Here is an 18,844-nt window from a genome sequence, read left to right on the forward strand (position 1 = left end):
ATGGCATCAATAGCCATCTTGGATTAGCTACATCCATGTAAGAACACAATCCTTTCAGTAAAAAAGAGTCTTAAAACACAAATAAAAGGCCATTTAGAATTATAGTTTATTCAAAAATAATCCTTACAGATGAACTATCAACAGTAGAAGAGGGCAAAGTAGATGTATTCAAGTGTATGGATAAGCTGTGGCTCTCTGCTATTAAGCTAATTGGAAATCAGTTACAGTTCATACGCTGGCACCTCCAGAAATGCTTGGGAAGATCTTGAGATGAACCTTCCTGGAGCGTCTAGCTCAGCATTTCTGAAGGTGGAACTAATTGATTTCCAATTAAATATAACTAACTAAAGCCTTTACAATTGCTACTCATTGCACTCTACACATGCTTCCTCCAAGACTTCCCAAGACATTTTTAGAGATAGAAATTAGCAAGAGTTAATTGAAAAGCAAGGTTTAAATTTCCACTTTCCCTATAAACCAGGAGTTCCAACAACCCAGTAACTTGACTGTAACGCACCAGTCTTTGCTTAACCAGGACGCTACATGATCTTCAGCAGTGCGTTGATTAATCACAGAAGAATAGTTTTTACTTGTCGTTTTTCCATTATACCTGGACATTCACAACCAATAACAGTGTCTAGAACTTTGACAGCACATCCAGAAATCCATAGGCAATTTCACAGCTACTTAGAGAGTCAGTAACTCTTTAGCTTATTCAAGTAGTCTATCAGTAATGAATGGAGGAGAAAGACACTTCATCTTACCACTGATATATTTTCCTAAAAATTGACATTTCCACACTGCATTGACAATTCTGCACAGAGGTCTTTACAGAGCTGTACATGACTGCCTGCTATTGAGTGTGGCTGATGATGGGAGTGGAGTGACTAATGAGAGAGAAAAGTGTTTATCGCATTGTCAAAAACAATAAGATGATGTACATAAGAATATCTATTATTTAAAGGTAGTAACAAATTCAATGTGTCTGTTCTGCACTGCAATAATTTAATGGTAGTTATCGTTATTACTTTGACATCTTGAATCGCTAGAAGTATTTTGGTCAAAAGCTTGGGTGCGTTCTTATATTTACTAGAAGAGACGTTATATAGGTGATGGACTTCTTATCAGCTGAAACCCTGAATTCTATATAGAAAGGAGAGCCAGCCAAATGCCAGGGATGACCGAGATATAAATACTGGAGAAATAACAGATTTCATTTGCTTTACCTGAAGTCACGTCTTTTTCTTCCCTTTTCTGTTTTTAAATGTTTCCTTTATACAAAATGCCATGGTTCAGTGCACTTGAAAATTAAAGACTACCATGTGAGATCAAGGTTTGAGTCTGTCCATTCATGAAAGGAAATTAAAATCACCACTACAAGTCCCACTTTTTATTATAGTGATAGAAACCACTCAGAAAATACCAGAGGGAAGAAATATACTCAGTACTTAATATACTGTTTTGTCTTTTCATATTTTTTTGGTTAATATATTAAAACATGTATCTATGCACAGTTAGACATTAGTGGCCAGATTCTGCTCTTATTCATTCTGTCCTAACCCCTGGATTGCAAACTCAGGCAGGTTAAATATCTGGGTACAAACAGTAATGCCATGCAATACAAGGAATTAGTAAGTATGAACTGATTCTGAGGCTAGTTAAATGATATGTGACATTAATCTGAACACAATATTAAAAATGTGTAGGCTAAATACATTGAAAAATGTTTCCCTTTTTCAACCTGAACAATTTTGACAATCACTGCGGGGTGTTGCCAGTGAATTACATTTACGACTCCAAGAAATAGCTTCCCAACTAAACTTTCTAAAACTTTACTCATGCTGTTATTCCGTAACCTACTTTACATTGATTTAATCAATCTCCCTTAAACACGTAAAAACTTAGTTTGTGCTTCTTAAAATGTTTTATAATAGCACATTTAATAAAGCTAATTTAAATCCGCTAATTTATAGAGATTTGCCCGAGGCTTTGAAACTTCAGAAAATGTGTAAACTTAACAGTTTGGCTGTGATAACAGCTCAGACAGTAGAAATTAAGCCCTTTGCATTACAATCATGTTCAAAGTGGATTCCTAGTTTTATTGAAAAAAAAAAAGTACATTTCAGAAATATAGAAGAAAACCAAACTTACAAAAGATATTTCAGGGCTAAGACATATATTCACGCAAGTTTGTCTTTTCAGATCCACATGCCACAATTCTCGAATTTGGTCACTACTCTGCCTCAACATCGCAGCCCCAAACATACGTTGAGGTCTCTCATTTTAAGACTACCTGGATTCCTTTTTATGAACAAATTTTAGACAAATAAGAGCAGAGTTTCTCATGCAATAAACCTCTGACAGAGCTGCGAGATAGTGTGCTTAGGGCCATTAATTCTGGGTCCCTAATTCTAGTTGTCAGTCTTTCAGCTAATGCTATATAGGTTTGGTACTGTCTGCTCTAATTTCTACGGCTGGAAACCAAATGATAATAGATTATGTGCCAGTGTGGGAATAGGCAGATTGGTTAGGATCCAGGCTGTATCCCCGGTGCTAGCAAGAAGCAGCAGAGAAAAAAAAAGTATTCAGCTCTTCACAGGGATGTATCACGGAGTTTCATCTCTACTAGAGGAATTCTTCACTTTTTACATAGCATTTAGATGGTAACTAAGTGATCATTATCATCATCTGATTTGCAGAAAATGTCAGCTTTCCTTGAAGACGTAGTTGAAATTTTTAGGGCTAATGTTGCAGATCTCTCCCCAAATTGTTATATGGGAGAGGGCAGTAAGCCCTACCCCATGAAGACTCATAGGGTGGCTGTCTTTTAAGGGATACACCATATCACTTTGAACCTTTTTTCATGTCTGTGAAGTTCAAGTCATCTTTTTCATTTTTTTTTCCTGCTAATTGCATCAAAATATTCAGAAATGTAATCCGGAATGCATTCTTGCACAAGGTTTTTTTAGTCTCTTCTCCTGCTTCAATACTCTTTCTCTTGGTTCTGTCATTGCTTTCCCTCCTGCTTTTGTGTACTGAGAAACAGAATTAAGGTGTACTGCAACCAGTGGGCACTTGCATAAACAGCCTGCTTTGAATAAAACAGCATGATCTGGGGAGAGGAAGAACGCATTCAGCTTTCCTGCCCAAATGCTAAAACATATAAGAGGTTCATATACTATTAAAGCATCACATTTTTGCTTTGAGACCACTGAAATGCAAAGGCTGTGAATAGCAGAAAAATGTGAATAAACTGAACTGGGAGCATAAAAGCACATTGATTCCCAGGTTCTGAAACCGCAGTCACAGTATTTTGTATTTGTCATTTATTTAAGACATTTTTTGGCAAATACATTTGTAATGAACCTCCTTCACACATTTTTATGCACAAGAGCTTAAGTTTTCCAGGACTTCTGTAAAACAACTTTTACTGCATCAAATTGCTGCATTCCTTGATCTCTACCAGCACACACTCACAGCAGCCAGCCCCACTCAAACACAACGAGCAGCTCTAGGATTTTGTAGCTCTCCAACAGATACTTCAAAAAGAAGGTTTTTCTAAAATTAATACGGTTGTGAAAAAGAAAGCAAAAAAGGTTTTGCCCTGCCTCCAGCATTTCACAACCGATGCTGACTTAAAATTAGCATGGTCTTCTGCAATACTGGTATTTCCATGCGAAACTTCTTCATAGAGAATTCAGGCAGAATCGTGAGCTGTCAGCTCTGATTGCGTTCACCAGCACACAGGCTTTAGACTCTATTTTATAATAGGAAAAGATGGCCAGTGTTTTCCTGACAGAAGTATCGTATATTTTTCAGTCAGTAAAAATTACAGATAGAGCTCATTGTCGATGCATTTCCCATAGATAATGACGACTGCAAATTATCAGGCAAGGATTTTTTTTGGTACACGGAACAAAAACCAGCACAATCTGCAGAACTTATTAACTAATCGGGTTTTAAACCCCTTCTTTGCATGCTGCTGACACGGTCAGAGTAACCTATACGTTAATCTTATTCCAAAAGCACAGTAGTCTTTATGCTGCAAGAATTATAGTTTTGTGTGCCATAGCGTACAGTGAAAAAAAAAAAAAAAAAAAAAAAGGCTTTAGGAAAGGCATGTGCTGAACACATACAAAATATGCAGGATGGAATAAGACCAAATGTAATTAAAGCTTATATGAAACCAGACATTCCTATTTGCAGAGCTCTGGCTGCATTTCTATGAGAAAGAATGCACAGAATTTCAAATCATGCTCTATTTAGACAATGTCAGAATAAAACCACATCCCCCCCGCTCCCCCACCCCAAGACTCCAAAAGGCAAATCTCATCATCAGAATTAGAGAGAAAAAGCAATCCAAAGATACTGGTTTACATATTCCTTCCCAAACCAAGAAATCAAGTATCTCCCTCTCCCGGCTAATAGCTTATAAATTCAGACTTTAAACAAAAGCAAAAAAAAAAGAATCCTAATTCTCAAGCTTCCTACTTAGCACTGCCTCGCTGTTGATGATTTGTGCGGCTGTGTGTGCGTGCGTGTTTGAGAAATGGCGAGATAGGCTTAAAGTATTTTCCATTTCATCAAAGAGCATATATTACTTTCCTGGTTCGCTCAAATGTTGGTTTTATGCCCACCCCTTTTCAATCTGCCCATGTCTGAGATGCACAGTGCAGGCGTACAATCATGAGCAGCTTACGACACTCAGTGAACACTAGGTGCCTCTGCATGCTCTAGCAACATACTGCTCAGCTGAAGGGAAGGGATTCTTGCTGTCTCTCTCTGCTCTAAGCATCACCTAACAAGCAAAGCGAACAAAGAATGGGAAATAAAGCTACCCTTAGCCGGTCAGTGAATGAATGGTAATCTCTCTATGGAGTAAAGGTTGTGCCGGTCAATGGTCGTTGCAAATGATGGACATTAAACAGATTGACAAATCCTGTGGAGTCGTTAGTAAAGAGTTTGGAGTTTTTTTCACGCCACAGTGTTAACTGCAGAGAAAAGGACAGAGGGAGAAGGAGAAGATCAAGCTCATGTACATAGTTCTGAAACTTGCAGGTCCTAGGAGTCAGCTAAAAAGCTAGCTGGACAAGCCTTTCGCTCTTTGAGCAGAAGCGAAGTGAGACATTGTGAGCTTGCCAGCCTTGCACAAAATTGAAAGGGACTGAATTTGTAGCACAGAGGGGTCTTTTTTAGCTCTGCATATAATTAGTCCAAACACAAAGGAAGCAACTGAATGGAGGTTGTCACTCTCTGGAAAAGGGTGGGTAAGACACTTTTTAATTAAATTCTTTCATGAAGAAAGATTTTTTTTTCTTTGCTGCAGCATTTAACATGAACAAAATCACTATCATTTTACCTTTGAATGTCTGTGAACTTTAATGCTGCACAGCTCCTGCATGCTGTAAAGTGAAATATTTGCCTCTGTGTTTGTTCTGTTTGCTGTTTTGCTTTGGTTTTCTGGCTTTGTTTTGTTTTTTGGTTTTGGTTTTTTTTTTCCCTTAAATAAAATATGATGTAGAATTTGAAAAGATTCAATGGACATTCTCAAGCATATTTGGAAATATTCTTGCTAATGGATTTCCTTCTTATTGGTCTCTGTTTAAACTGGCTGCTGAGGAAGCCCCCGGGGTTGATATTGTGTACGTTGGGTATCTTTTCTAAAATGCTTCCAGCCGTGAATAGTGGGTGTCCACAGCTATGTCGGTGTGAGGGCAGGCTTTTGTACTGTGAATCACTGAATCTTACAGAGATGCCTCGCAACCTGTCGGGCATGATGGGCTTGTCTCTGCGGTACAACAGCCTTTCAGAGCTGCATGATGGACAGTTCACAGGGTTAATGCAGCTCACGTGGCTCTATCTGGATCACAATCACATTTGCTCAGTGGAGGGGAATGCCTTTCAAAAATTGCGGCGAGTTAAAGAGCTCACCCTGAGTTCCAACAAAATAACCCAACTGCCCAACACCACTTTCCGACCCATGCCAAACTTGCGCAGTGTGGATTTATCATACAACAACCTACAGTCTTTGGAGCCTGACCTGTTTCACGGGCTGAGAAAACTAACAACTTTGCACATGCGGTCGAACGCCATCAAGTTTGTGCCAGTGAGAATTTTTCAGGACTGTCGCAGCCTGAAGTTTCTAGACATAGGATACAATCAGTTAAAGAGCCTGGCTCGAAACTCTTTTGCAGGCTTGTTCAAACTCACTGAGCTGCACCTTGAGCACAATGACTTGGTGAAGGTGAATTTAGCCCATTTTCCCAGGCTCATCTCCCTGCATTCTCTCTGCTTGCGAAGGAATAAAGTTACCATCGTAGTAAACACTTTGGACTGGATATGGCAACTTGAAAAAATGGATCTCTCCGGCAACGAAATCGAATACATCGAACCTCACGTTTTCGAAAGTGTACCTCACCTCAAATCCCTGCAGCTGGACTCCAACCGGTTGACCTACATCGACTCCCGAGTCCTCGACTCCTGGAAGTCCCTCACTAGCATCAGCCTTTCTGCAAACGCCTGGGATTGCAGCCGTAACGTTTGCGCCCTGGCCTCCTGGCTGAGCAACTTCAAGGGTCGCTACGACAGCAATCTGCTCTGTGCCACCCCTGAGTACGCACAGGGCGAGGATGTTTTGGACGCGGTGTACGCTTTTCACTTGTGTGAAGACGCGGCAGACCCCACGAGCATTAACACCCTCTCCCCGGTAACGAACAACAGTGACCAAACGTTCAGCTACGGCTCTGCCACCGCCACGTACGACGTGCAGGACAGCGAAGGGGACCGCACGACATACGCCATAACCGTGACCATGCCCGGCGAGAACTCGGAGAACGCTGTTCAGATTCACAAGGTGGTGACGGGGACCATGGCATTGATTTTTTCCTTCCTCATCGTGGTTTTAGTGTTGTATGTCTCCTGGAAGTGCTTTCCAGCCAGCTTAAGGCAACTAAGACAGTGCTTTGTAACACAGCGCAGAAAGCAGAAGCAAAAACAGACCATGCATCAAATGGCTGCCATGTCAGCCCAGGAGTATTACGTTGATTACAAACCCAACCACATTGAGGGAGCCCTGGTGATCATTAATGAGTACGGATCTTGTTCCTGTCACCAGCAGCCAGCGAGGGAATGCGAGGTGTGATTTTCCTTGGGGATTTAAACAGTGTGCAACCAAATAACAGCGTGCAGGCAGACAGTGGCACGGGGGGGGTTGCTGTGCTTTGCTGGTGATTTCTGACACGCTCCTCTGCCGAAATTGTTAAGAGGGGCTGTCTAAAAGACTTGATATTTTAGCTTTATCGTGTCTTAAAAATCTTCAGGACAGTCAATCTTAAGATTTCATATGCTAATACTCCCTTTGAAGATCTGTCAATATTCAGGAATCTGAGAGTGTAAAAAGGTACCAATTATTGATCTTTTGTAAACTAAGAAAACTGTTTAAAATAAAAAAAAATAGCATTTACAGTTTTTACAGACTGGTGTATATTACATGAATTGTTCCCTGTATACAAAATGCAACAGTTTAACCTCTTTCTTTCTTCATACTGAGTGTTGAAATGAAAGTCTAGGAGCAAAGAAGCCACGTAAAATAGCAAGCTTAAAATTAACCAGATGGCTTCACATTGTAATTAGTACGCATTCACTTACATCATGTTACTGAAGATATGAAGCATGACACTGGAATTATATTTTTGTTAATGTGCTACCTGTAACTGGATGTCAGTACAACAAGGAGCCAGTGCACCTCAGAAAGGCTAAAGTTTTGACCGTGTCCCTGGGACAGGATTTCTGAGGATTTTTAAGTACAGTGCACTTGTTAGTTGCTGTAAAGTCCATAAAAACTGCATCATAACCCCTAAAAGTATTTTGTATCAAAACTGATCATATTGCAAAGTCTCACTAAAAAGAAAAAACAACAAACAACAAAACCCAAACAACCGAAACACTGCCAAAAAAAGTGCTCGTCATCATTTTCTTTAAAACAAAAAAGGCAAAACCATCTCAATTTAAGGGCTTTTATTAGTGTTTCCCACTTCTATGCTTGTTTTGAGATATGCTAAGAGCAAAGAAACCCTTGCTTTGTGCAGTGTGGTGCCATGGTGAATGGAGAAGAGCAGAAGCTATTCGGTTCTCAGTGGTGAAACCTGTGTGTTACACGAGTAAAACCTCGGCTGTACCACTGCCAGAGTGAGACAGAGAGTTATTAAAGCATACTTCTGGGTCCTATAGTAAACTGCTAGCAAAGCCTGTCTCGTGCCCCTCACTTTCACCGCCAGCCTTCACTAACAAAACAACTCTAAAATCTCTGCAAAGGCTGAAATTATACGAACCCTCCTTACTAATGACTGCTAAATGGAATTGATGGATATAAGCAGTGATTTAATAATGTAGAATCACACAGCTGTTTTATTTGACTGCCCTTAAATAAAAGCTTCCTTTCCTTGTATTTTGGATTTTTCATTCCAGTATGTGAACAAACTACTGAATGATCTTTTCAACAGCTCCTCTCATACTAATGAAGATGAGGTAGTTTTATAACATCAGGCAGAGCATCTTGAAATTTTCTTCATACAGCATTACATGCTAATAAAATGTTATGGATAATGAATTGGGTAACACTTCTACGCTTTGTACATATTTCTCTATCCTAAGGTTGCCACCAATAGAGGAAAAATTCAGAAATCTAACATATATTTTAATTTAACACAGGTTTTATCTTTTTTATGGCATCGAAGTGCCACCTACCCTTAAAAAGCTACAGTAGACTTATAAAGCAGAGAATAGCCAGAAGAAACCATTTTTTTTCCTGCACAGCAGGTTTTAGCCATTAATTTTAAACATAAAGAATGAATTTTATATTTTTTTCTGACTGACACTATTTTTACGGAGTCAGAACTTATTTTCCTCTATTTGGTACATCTCATCCTGTTTAATATTAAATATGACGATAACCTCTTAATCAAAATTTTTATTTAGTGAGACTACAATGTCATGTGTGAAAGCAATGAGACTATGTATTGGGCTAGGACTTTTTTCATTAAAAAATTATTGAAAATCAACCGCTTTTATATTAAAGCCACTGAAAATTCACCCATGGCTTTGAAACAAGCTAGCACTGTTAAAACTAGGCTTTTCTCTCTTTAAACGAACGCACATTTCTGTGTCTATGCCTCAAACCCACAAGGGCCTGATCCATCCTGAAACTCCCAAGTGACCTGAGGGGTTAAGTGTCTAGATATGAACCTAGCGGTGAGGGCAGAGAGTAGGTAAGGAGCCCCTTGTCTCTTTGGGTGCCTGATCATATTTTAAGAAAAATACTTTACGCCATGCTAACTGAGGGCCAAACTGTATGCATTTTCCCCATTGAACCCTTCTCTGAAATCAATAGGGAATTTAACCGTGAAAAATTGGCTCTCTAACTTTGGACTACGTTATATGTTCCTCAAAGCAACACGCAGCACTGCAGCCAGGACTGATTACAGCTAGTTGCCAGGAAGCTTCCAAAACCAACCAAGATTGTTAAAATATTGTCTGCGTATGGTAAAAAAAAATATGAATTAGCTTTATTTCTATAGTGACCCCCTGTTGCTATAAGGAGTATTAGTTCAGTCATGGTTTTGCCCCTCTAAATCTGATGCAAGACTGATACCGACAAAGAATCATCCCATGGTTGTATTTCTATGTATTTTTAGCATATTTGTGGGTTGTATTTTGAACACACTAGTGATTGCACCCCTCTGGAATTATTCCTGCTGTTTATTGGTGTTAGCAACCTCAAGCTACGTTTGCAAAGACGTGAGCAATTCCGCCTTTGGAATTTCTTCACCTCTCTGCTTCATGCGTTGACAGCTCAAGTAAACTGAACAGAACATTTTTCTTTAAAGGTGCAGTGATTTCCTAAGTGAGAGCTGATTTCGGTATTGCCTGTTGCCATTTCTCCTGAAGAGAGGTAATGATCACCAATGACTTGCCACCCTTAGCAGGATGATGGATGGATCTTCCATATAGAGCACAGCAGTTATTAAACTTTACAAAATGATCTATTTCAAAATCTCCATGCAGAAATCTTTTCTAAGGATAATATCGTCTAGACACAACCTCCTAATGATCTCCAGAGAATATCTGGAGATCTGGATACCCTCTGAATATCACCTGGTGGAAAGAGGGGTGTCACTGCTATTACACGGCATGAGGGTACTCCACAGGGTGCCCACATCTAGTCTGAAAGTTTACATGAAAAATATATGGATTGTAAAGAAATAAAGGAGCAAGTATTTCATTTCAATTCAGCTATTGCAAACCCAGTTATTCATCCTGCTCCAGGCTGCTTGCATTGGTATATATCAGAGCTATTATATTTGTACTGCATTTATAGGAACTGCAGGGACAAATTTTCCCCAACTCTTTCTTCCAAATTTCATGTTCACCAACTGTCCAGAGATATGTCATTCCCTCTCTGTTGATGCCCATAGTCTGGCTTATGAAATGGCTCCAAAAAAAAAAAAAGGGAAGAAAAAATAAAAAAAGATGCTTTTGGGGTTAGTTGTAACAGTTTGTTGTTCAGGAGATGCTTGGGGAATATCGAAGGAATGAAAATATTTTAAATATTCCCCTTTTAATGTTCCACTTAATAGGACTAATCTCCCTTTTATAATTAGGTAATTAACATTATTTGCTTTTTATTTAAGTGTCTTTTAACATACAAGACAGGGTGAAAGGCAAGCAAAAGAACTACCTTTTTTGAGAATGGTTAACACTACCAGTGTTATAGATCTCTAATATGCAATCTCTTGCTGCTAACATCAATACACACTCACAGTGCACCCAGTGATGAAGGAACTGTTGCTGTGTATGCTTTGAATGTATATAAAGGATGGTTTATTTTCCTTTCTGTCTTTTTTCCTTCCTTTCTGTACTACTTAAAAAAAAATGATATGAAACCACAGAATCAATGCTAATGTACCACATTCTGTTTCTGGCCTGAATATATAAAATACAAAGAAATTCTGTGTTAAAGCTGCAAATTCCCTCCTTTACCATGCTGTTTGAGTGCTGCAGGGGGTTAGACAAGGGGGTGATCTCTTCCTCCATGTGCACAGCAACAGCCAGATGCTCTGTACCAGTCTGAAGATGCAGTCCCATGCCTGGTTCATAACTGCCTTGCATACGTGTGCCAGAGAGAGATCATGAAAGATACCTAAGGATATTTTTGTATGCTTTAATATATTCTGTATGTTTTTATGGGTAAGGCATTGAGGGGCACTTGAAATGAGCCTATTTGATCATTTTTCTTTGGTTCTGATAAAAAGCCCCTCATTTGCTTTTGAGATGGACTAAATTTGTTTCTTGTATGTGTCTCATTGCGCATTAACAGCAAAAGGACACTCTGAATACCCCTCCCCTTCCCCCCAGCTTCTCCAATGGTATTCAGAATGGCAAATAAGAAGGAGTATTTAATTAGGAAGCTTATTTCTAGTGCTATAATAATAATAACAGTAATAATAATAAAAAAAATTAAGAAGAGACAAAAGATGAGAGAAAAGACTGAAGTAATGACAACTAAATTAGGTTGTTGCTGGTTCCCTTTGCCTTTTCTTTTGTAAAGACGGTAAATCTAAAGGACTAGCACAGATGAAAAATCAAGACTGAAGGTGGGTGGAGAAAGCAGTTTTAAAAACTGAGCAAGCAGGGATGAAACAGCTTCTGGCAAGGAGGGTACAACACTAAATAGCTTCATTGAGCAAGAAAGAGAAAAGGAAAGGGTGAAGGGACAGGATGAAAGGGAAGATGAGAACCGGTGAGAAGGCAAGGGGACCACTGTGCACGCAAGGAAAACAAGATTTTTCAGTGCCTTCACCTCCCACGTTAAGACTGTGGCAAGGACAACAGCAGAGATTTAAGAAAGATACCCAGCATCTCTCTCTGTCTCTCTTTTTCTCCCTCTTTTCAAACTCTCAGCACACACTCTCCCTGACAGAGGCTCAGGCGGACATGCTTTCCCAAACACGCGCGCACGCCACCCCGTCATTTCCTCTGCCACCTCCTCGTTCCCTGGGAGCACAATGTCCCCCTCATCCATCACCTTGTTCACTGAACTCCAGCACTGTGCCTCTTCCACTGATTTTTTTGGCTGGACTTCTTAGCTATCCTTGTCACTGTTCAGCACAGACTTTCTAGAAAATCAGACTCTTCTACCCAAAATATCTACTTTTTTTCCTCATCCATAAGAAACCTTCATCTAGAGAGATGGGTGATCTTGAGCTACAGCAGATTCTCCTGCTAATTATATCCACACTCAGTCTCCCTCGTATTCAGCTTTCGTATTCACAGCTATTATGACAAACAGATCTGAGATATTTTTGCTGTGCTCAATTTATCATTATGCACCAAGGTTATACTTTTCCTTGACCTGCTCAATCCAGTCTAATATTAACAAATTGAGCATTTATACGGGTTCCTTTGCGAGCATGAAGTTGATTAGGAATTTAGGAAATGCTGGTGATTTAAAGATTAACCTTTCATATAATTACTGACATAAACCAGAGCTATTAAGGTATTAGAAACAACTATTCAAAGTATCTTCTACGTAACAAAAATATCGCATTTAGCGCCATGCAAAAGACTTTCCGTATCAGCCAATTTTTTTTTTATCAGCAGAGAAACCTGGTGAAAGGAAAGGAGTAAGCGCAGTCTACCTCTAAAGTTATGTAGAGGAAAGCAAAAATATTACAGAAACCAAGCAACAACCTTCTGCTGGCAAGACACAGCCTGTAATTGGGTGGGTGGCTGTGAAGATCTGAGATGAATGCTGCAGAGCACTGTAATTTTATTGCAGTGTGTCTGCTTTAAAGTGAACACATTTGCAATGAAATCTGTATTTCTGTGAGAACAGGGCAATTGTTTTTGTTATAAAGATAACGTCACTTGTTGGCATTCAGACACAATTATTCAGCCTTTAAACCAATTACTGTTCTTATTCGCTTTTGCTGGTGTGACAGTTTGGTGAGACAGTCAAATGTAACAGGCTGCATTGAAAGGAGTTTGAGCTCAAAGCACCCAGATTTGCATTACAAGAGAAGAAATTCAGTTTAAAATAAACATCAGCTTTTCACCTTTTCCTCCACTTCTCCTCTTCCTGAAAATCCAAATATGTACATTGCTTATAGAAATTACAGATAATTGGCAGTGGCTAAAGGATAATATTATGTGCGCCTGTGCTTGGCAAACAGCACCTACTATTCTGCTAAGGCACTTTTTATTTTAAACCATTTCACCGCTCTCATGTTCTTCACATCCTCACCAGACACGGTAACTACCGCCAGAAAGATGTCTTTCAACACGGGTGCTATGGGAACATGCTCAATTCGGTTCCATTTCTGAGCTAACAAAGACTAATCCAAGATTTCAAAGGTAATAGGTAAGTATAAAAACCTACTTCATCACTGAATTACCATTTTTAGCACAGCAGATTTCTCTGACTGCCACGGTTAGACATTGAGCCTGGTCGCTCATTTTTTACAAACTTTGTTGTGGCCTTTTTCAAGATGTACCTTTCTCCTAATAGCAAACCAGCGCACGACACCCGAGAGAGGACTAAAAATTGTATTTTCAGTAAAATCTGAGATAAAAAAAATATGCACGGACATACAAAATTGATTTACGAGCTTATCCAATGAAGGCGATGCAGCTTCCCTATGCCAGCTCTCCCTGAAGCAGCACACCTCTGTACCCTAGTGGTGACAACAAGGTATGAGCAAACATCCTCCTCATAGCTGGGGGACTCAAACTGAAATCAGATTTCTGAATATCTTTAAAAATATATACTTTCCCTCTAATTTTTACCCCTCCTCACCTACTCTCCCATTTTTCATTCCCAGAACCTCACAGGTGGAGTGAAGCAAAAGAGGGGGGAGGGAAGAGGGAAACCCTGAAAATCCCAAACTAAACTGCAAGAGCAGTCCACAGCTACTGAATTCCAGAGGTTTTCATTCTTTTAACAACGGCCAGCCCTTTGAAACACATCTGCCATCAACCCTCTTTGCAAGACGAGAGGTAACGTGAGCTCCCGGGAGTAAACCTGAATCTGTCTCTGTAGTTCAGTGCCTCTACTGACAGCCTGGCTTGCTGAGAGAGCCTGGTAAATATTAAAGAATGTTAATAATAATGAGATAAACCACCTAGGGATTTCCCTCCCCACTCTTTTTTTTTAAACCTGGCTCCATACTAAAGTTTATCTTGACAGAAAATTTACTTCTCTGATCCCGATTATTTCCCAAAGCAATTTTTTCAACAGCAAACAGAAATTTGTGGCTGCTGCTAAAAGGTTTGCAATCCCCATGCTAAAGAGGCCACCACATGTCAAATGTTTACCTTAATTTCATGTAAATGTCACTCCATATTGGACATTCTGTATTTCTATACCGGCATATGCAGCCGCCTCCGTCTTCACGAACCTTCCCCTCGCGCCGTAACTACCTTTACAAACAGCCCAGAACCCACTGCTGCTGTCAGATCAAATTCCCAAACAACAACTGGATGTAATGAATTTATTATGTAATTGCTGTAGTCTAATAAAATTGAATGTGAATCCTATGGCCTGAAAGACAAAGAAATAATGGAGACAATAAACGAGTGGAAGAAATGCATCTGGCATACTCTCTATGGGGAAAAAAAAACCCCAAAACAAAAAACACTGCGTGGGGCAATGCTTAGACTTGCAGAAGGTGGAAGGCATCGAGCATCAATTGCAAAAAGGTGAATTACATGGGACAGAGAAAATCACTGCTAAAAAAGAAAGGGGTAAATTGAAAAGGGGACAGTGCCCATAGCAGATGAATCAGAAAGAGAATGAGGTGATAACCAACACAGGAGAAACTCATCAAGGGATAACAAAGCTCTGTGGTGACATTTGATGACAAAATGAGTATGCACAAACAGGTAGTTGCAGTGGGGGAAACAGCAACCCATGGAGGCCCATGAAGCTGAACCCGGAGCTTATTCCTCTGTCCATCTTTGCTCTGTCACAATGGGCTTTTTGGTATATTTTTAAAAATGTGAACTATTTTATTGCTGTTATGCACAGAACAGGACCCTTGGAGACTGTGCTTTTACTTTATGTGAAATGTGCTAAAACAATAGCTGGTTTTTTAATGGGTGGCACTTCTAGCCTGAAGTAAATCCTACTGTATTGGGTTTGTGTATGTATTTCCCTGATTCCAGCAACTGTTAGGGACTGCATTAGGTTATGCTAGCTGGTGGAATGAAGATCTTCCCCAAAAGATCCCCCAAGTAGTTTTATGAAGTTACACTGTGTGTCTTTCATAAAAAAGGGAGTTGAAAACTTTTCTCTTTTTTTCCTGGTTATGTTTTCCCCTTATGTAGAATAATCTAACCCCAATCTGTCATTTTTCATTAGCAAAGGAGTCAAGCTATGGCTATTAATGATCACTCTTAATGAGGATTTGATGAGTAAGTCCTGGAAAATCAAATTGGAAACAAACACTAAAATCTATCTCTGATCTATTGTTTCCAGGTAATAGAGATGTTAACAATTAGGAAATAAAAGCGAGAGTGTTTAAAGCAAACTAGGGCATTTAAACCAACAAATCAGTAGGTCCAAATAGTGTTTTTCAAGAAATTAAAAAAAAAAAAGACACGTAAAAATGAAGTGGAGGAGCTGGTAAAAAAAAAAAAAAAAAGCAGACTTCTACTAAAAGTCGCTGTTGCACAAAAACCTGAATAACTAAAATACACTGCAGTTCCCCTAATTTAGAGCCGATTAGAGATGATCACAATGGACTGGGAAGTCTTACCTCAGTAGCTCTTAAGTTCGTTTCAGGATCTATTAAGGTCTGTAATACCATACCATAGGGATAAATTGACTGGTTGTCTGTGGAGTAACATCATGCTTCTGTAATAACCTGCAATCCCAAACTACCATAATAATATTAAAAAAGCGCCATACAAAAAAGACAATTTTGGATTTGGACTTTTAAAGAGCTTTTGACAAAACTCCTTTAAAAGATATTCAGTTTCTCATAAATAAGACAAGCTCTATGGTCATAGAAAAGTAGCTAGGCACTCAAAAATACAGTGGCCTTTTACTCAATCCAGTGATAAAGTGGAGCGCGGTATGGTCCCAAGGCCAGGGCTGCTGAATCATCACAGCTACAATCAGGCAACGTCTGGCATTTTTCAAATGACAGATTATTTATATCGCAAAAAGTGATGAAAATCATGAGGACCTGTAAAGGGACTTCCAAAAGCTGACAATTATATAAGCTTTGATGGATGAAATTCTGAATTGTCAAATACAAAGCAAAAGACAAGATATAAGGAAAACTGTTCATGGATGCCTTGGAGGTGTAAGTTATATGCAACGATTGGACACCTATCTTTCTGGATATTGCAGTAAATATCTCTGCTTAGTGTGCAGAGAAAAAAAAAAAAGGAGGAAAAAAGAAAACAAACCTAAAATGTATATGCAACAGAACAGCTTTCAAGAAATTAAATAGCTTGATATAGATCACTACTCTGCCTTCAGTTAGAAAACAGTCCCCGGTTCCGTTAAGCATAAGTTAGGAAAGGACAGAACTGCTAGATAAGGCTAAGCTACCGACAACTAAAAGGATGAATGATTTGGGAAAGTTTGCACGTAAGGAGAGAGGCAAAGAAACTGGACCCAAAACTGCAGCACAACGGCAAAACGTGTATCCATCCCCCCTCTAGCGGCCAGGCCACAAAGGGCTAGTGCAAAAATAAAATCACGACGGCGAAAGGCAAGGCACTGGCAAATGATTTTAAAACAAGCACACACACCTTCTTTTTTATTCCCCTCACAATTTTATGCTGCTTCACTTTATATTATTATTATTTCCTATTCCTGATTAAACTGCCTGGTGTATTCCTTCGCTGTTCTCGTCATTACTTAGTGCAGAAGCTGTTTTACAGCAGAGGTAATTTTTTTTTTTTGGCGATATGCTTGTACCTACCTGTAAGAAGAGGATATGGAGTGTGACAGGGGCCCATGCACACTCTAGCATCAGAAATAATCATAAATTAAAAAATAAACTTTGGAACACATTATACAAGACATCACTGATGCAAAAAATAGGCATTTAAGAAAAAGGAACAGTTGTGCAGAAATGGAAACATTGAACTGATTGTGTACATACACCCCTAGAAACCTTTTAGATTAAAAAAGGTGCTTTTTTAGTAACAGCATCTGGGACAAGGTACACCGTGGGGTGGAAATGGTCCTTTTAATTTCCTACTCATGGGCCAGTCACTGAATTTCCGAGTTCCCAACCTGCACAGTTACAGTCACCTAGAGAAACTGAGGCCAGAGGGACCTTACACATCCCCATGTTTCAAATACACGCAGGTTCTTCTTGGTCAGCTACTCCTTCTGCCTTCTGTAGGACGCTTGCTAAAAGTGGAAGAATCCCCATGTTTACTAATTTCTCTGAATAATGCAATATAACAGACCATTTTCTGTTCATATCTTTTAACAATCCTGCCCTAGAACACTTTGTGGTCCAAGGAGCTGAGATGTTAAGCTGGATGCACTGGAACTGCTGAGGACTGAAAGGGAGCTGTGCTCTCTTTCCAAACACTCTGTTGGGACTGTATCGTTTGTTTAAGTTCCTGTTGTCCACCAAAAAAAAACAAAAAAAGAAAAGAATAAACCTGGTGGCTTGGAGCAGAAGTGACCACCCTTTGGCTGCACTTTCAGGGAGCCTCCTCAAGCTAATAAACTCCGCTGTAACAGGCTGTGGTTATAGGGGAGATGAGAAGGGGCAAGGGATTATGTTTTTCTCTTGTGAAATCTTTCCATCGCTTCAGTTTTCTCAATCTCTGCTTCAAATGCCATCCTGACTAGTGTTTTTTTAGCTATAGGTTAATTTGTGTGTCAGACGGACAGGCAAATCAAGTAACCCTTTCTACAAGTGATTTGCTAAGAAGTTGCCCGAGAATGTGTTTCTAATTAAGGCCTGTAACACACTATGCACACTTGTATACATTTTAATGATTAAAGCGAGGTTACTGCCCTTCCATAGGTTATTCTGAAACTACCTGTTAACCGGCTAAGACCGTGCCTTGCTGTATCTTACGGTGGCTCTTAGCAAAGACTGAATATTAGTTGAGATAGAGTTCAGACCTAGCGCTTTTATGTTAATATGTTATTAATTTGTTCAACTGAAACTAAAGAATAACACAACAAACAAGGCACAGTTTGACTTCTCATGTCTTAAATTAAAAAAATGAACCCATTTCCCATGTGTCTTAATAATTTTACCTAATTAAAAATATTTAGAAAACAGATTATTTAAATGATTTGTATATAACAATGTAAGCAGTTTGCTCTTCCAGCATAAAATTAATTCATTACTATCCACAGTCAGAGCAAGTCTGATGATCGTCTATCCATTACTGATGCAATTTCAGACAACTCTTGTATTCATAATGCCCACTGTCAAGAAAGTTTCGAGAATAAGAATATAAGGAACTGTACAGAAAATGAAAAAAAAAAAAAATAAAAGAAAAGGCACTTGAGTACTATGGGGATGGGTGCAAGTAGAAGGAAAAGCTTACAGGGAAACCTAAAAATCCTGATTCTCTGCTCAGTAAGTAAAGAAGACATCCAGACGGATCCACTAAGGTCATCTATTTCTCCACCAATACTTATAGAGAGGCATATACGTATCTCTGGCAATTACAGAAGTCGTTGCAAGTGAGTGACTTACAGGACTCACAGTATTTGGCTGAGCACCTCATCCTGGGTGGGAATGCTTTACCTGTTGTTTCAGTGCAACAATATTCGTATTTTCAAACATAGAACTTA

General features: G+C 39.3%; 2 protein-coding genes across 4 annotated transcripts in view; one reads left to right on the forward strand and one right to left on the reverse strand.

Moving 5' to 3' along the window:
* CTNNA2 (catenin alpha 2) overlaps positions 1–18,844 on the reverse strand; it is a gene marked incomplete at both ends in the record, with an annotated part of 509,011 nt that overhangs the window by 159,326 nt on the left and 330,841 nt on the right. The gene's annotated exons all lie outside the window — the stretch shown is intronic.
* LRRTM1 (leucine rich repeat transmembrane neuronal 1) lies at positions 5,576–7,141 on the forward strand (the record flags this gene model as incomplete). Its single annotated transcript, XM_082315554.1, has 1 exon — positions 5,576–7,141. The coding sequence occupies one exon, from the start codon at positions 5,576–5,578 to the stop codon at positions 7,139–7,141; it is 1,566 nt and encodes a 521-aa protein (XP_082171680.1).

Source organism: Platalea leucorodia (genome assembly GCF_965183815.1).
Source record: "Platalea leucorodia genome assembly, chromosome: 6".
Lineage (NCBI taxonomy): Eukaryota > Metazoa > Chordata > Aves > Pelecaniformes > Threskiornithidae > Platalea > Platalea leucorodia.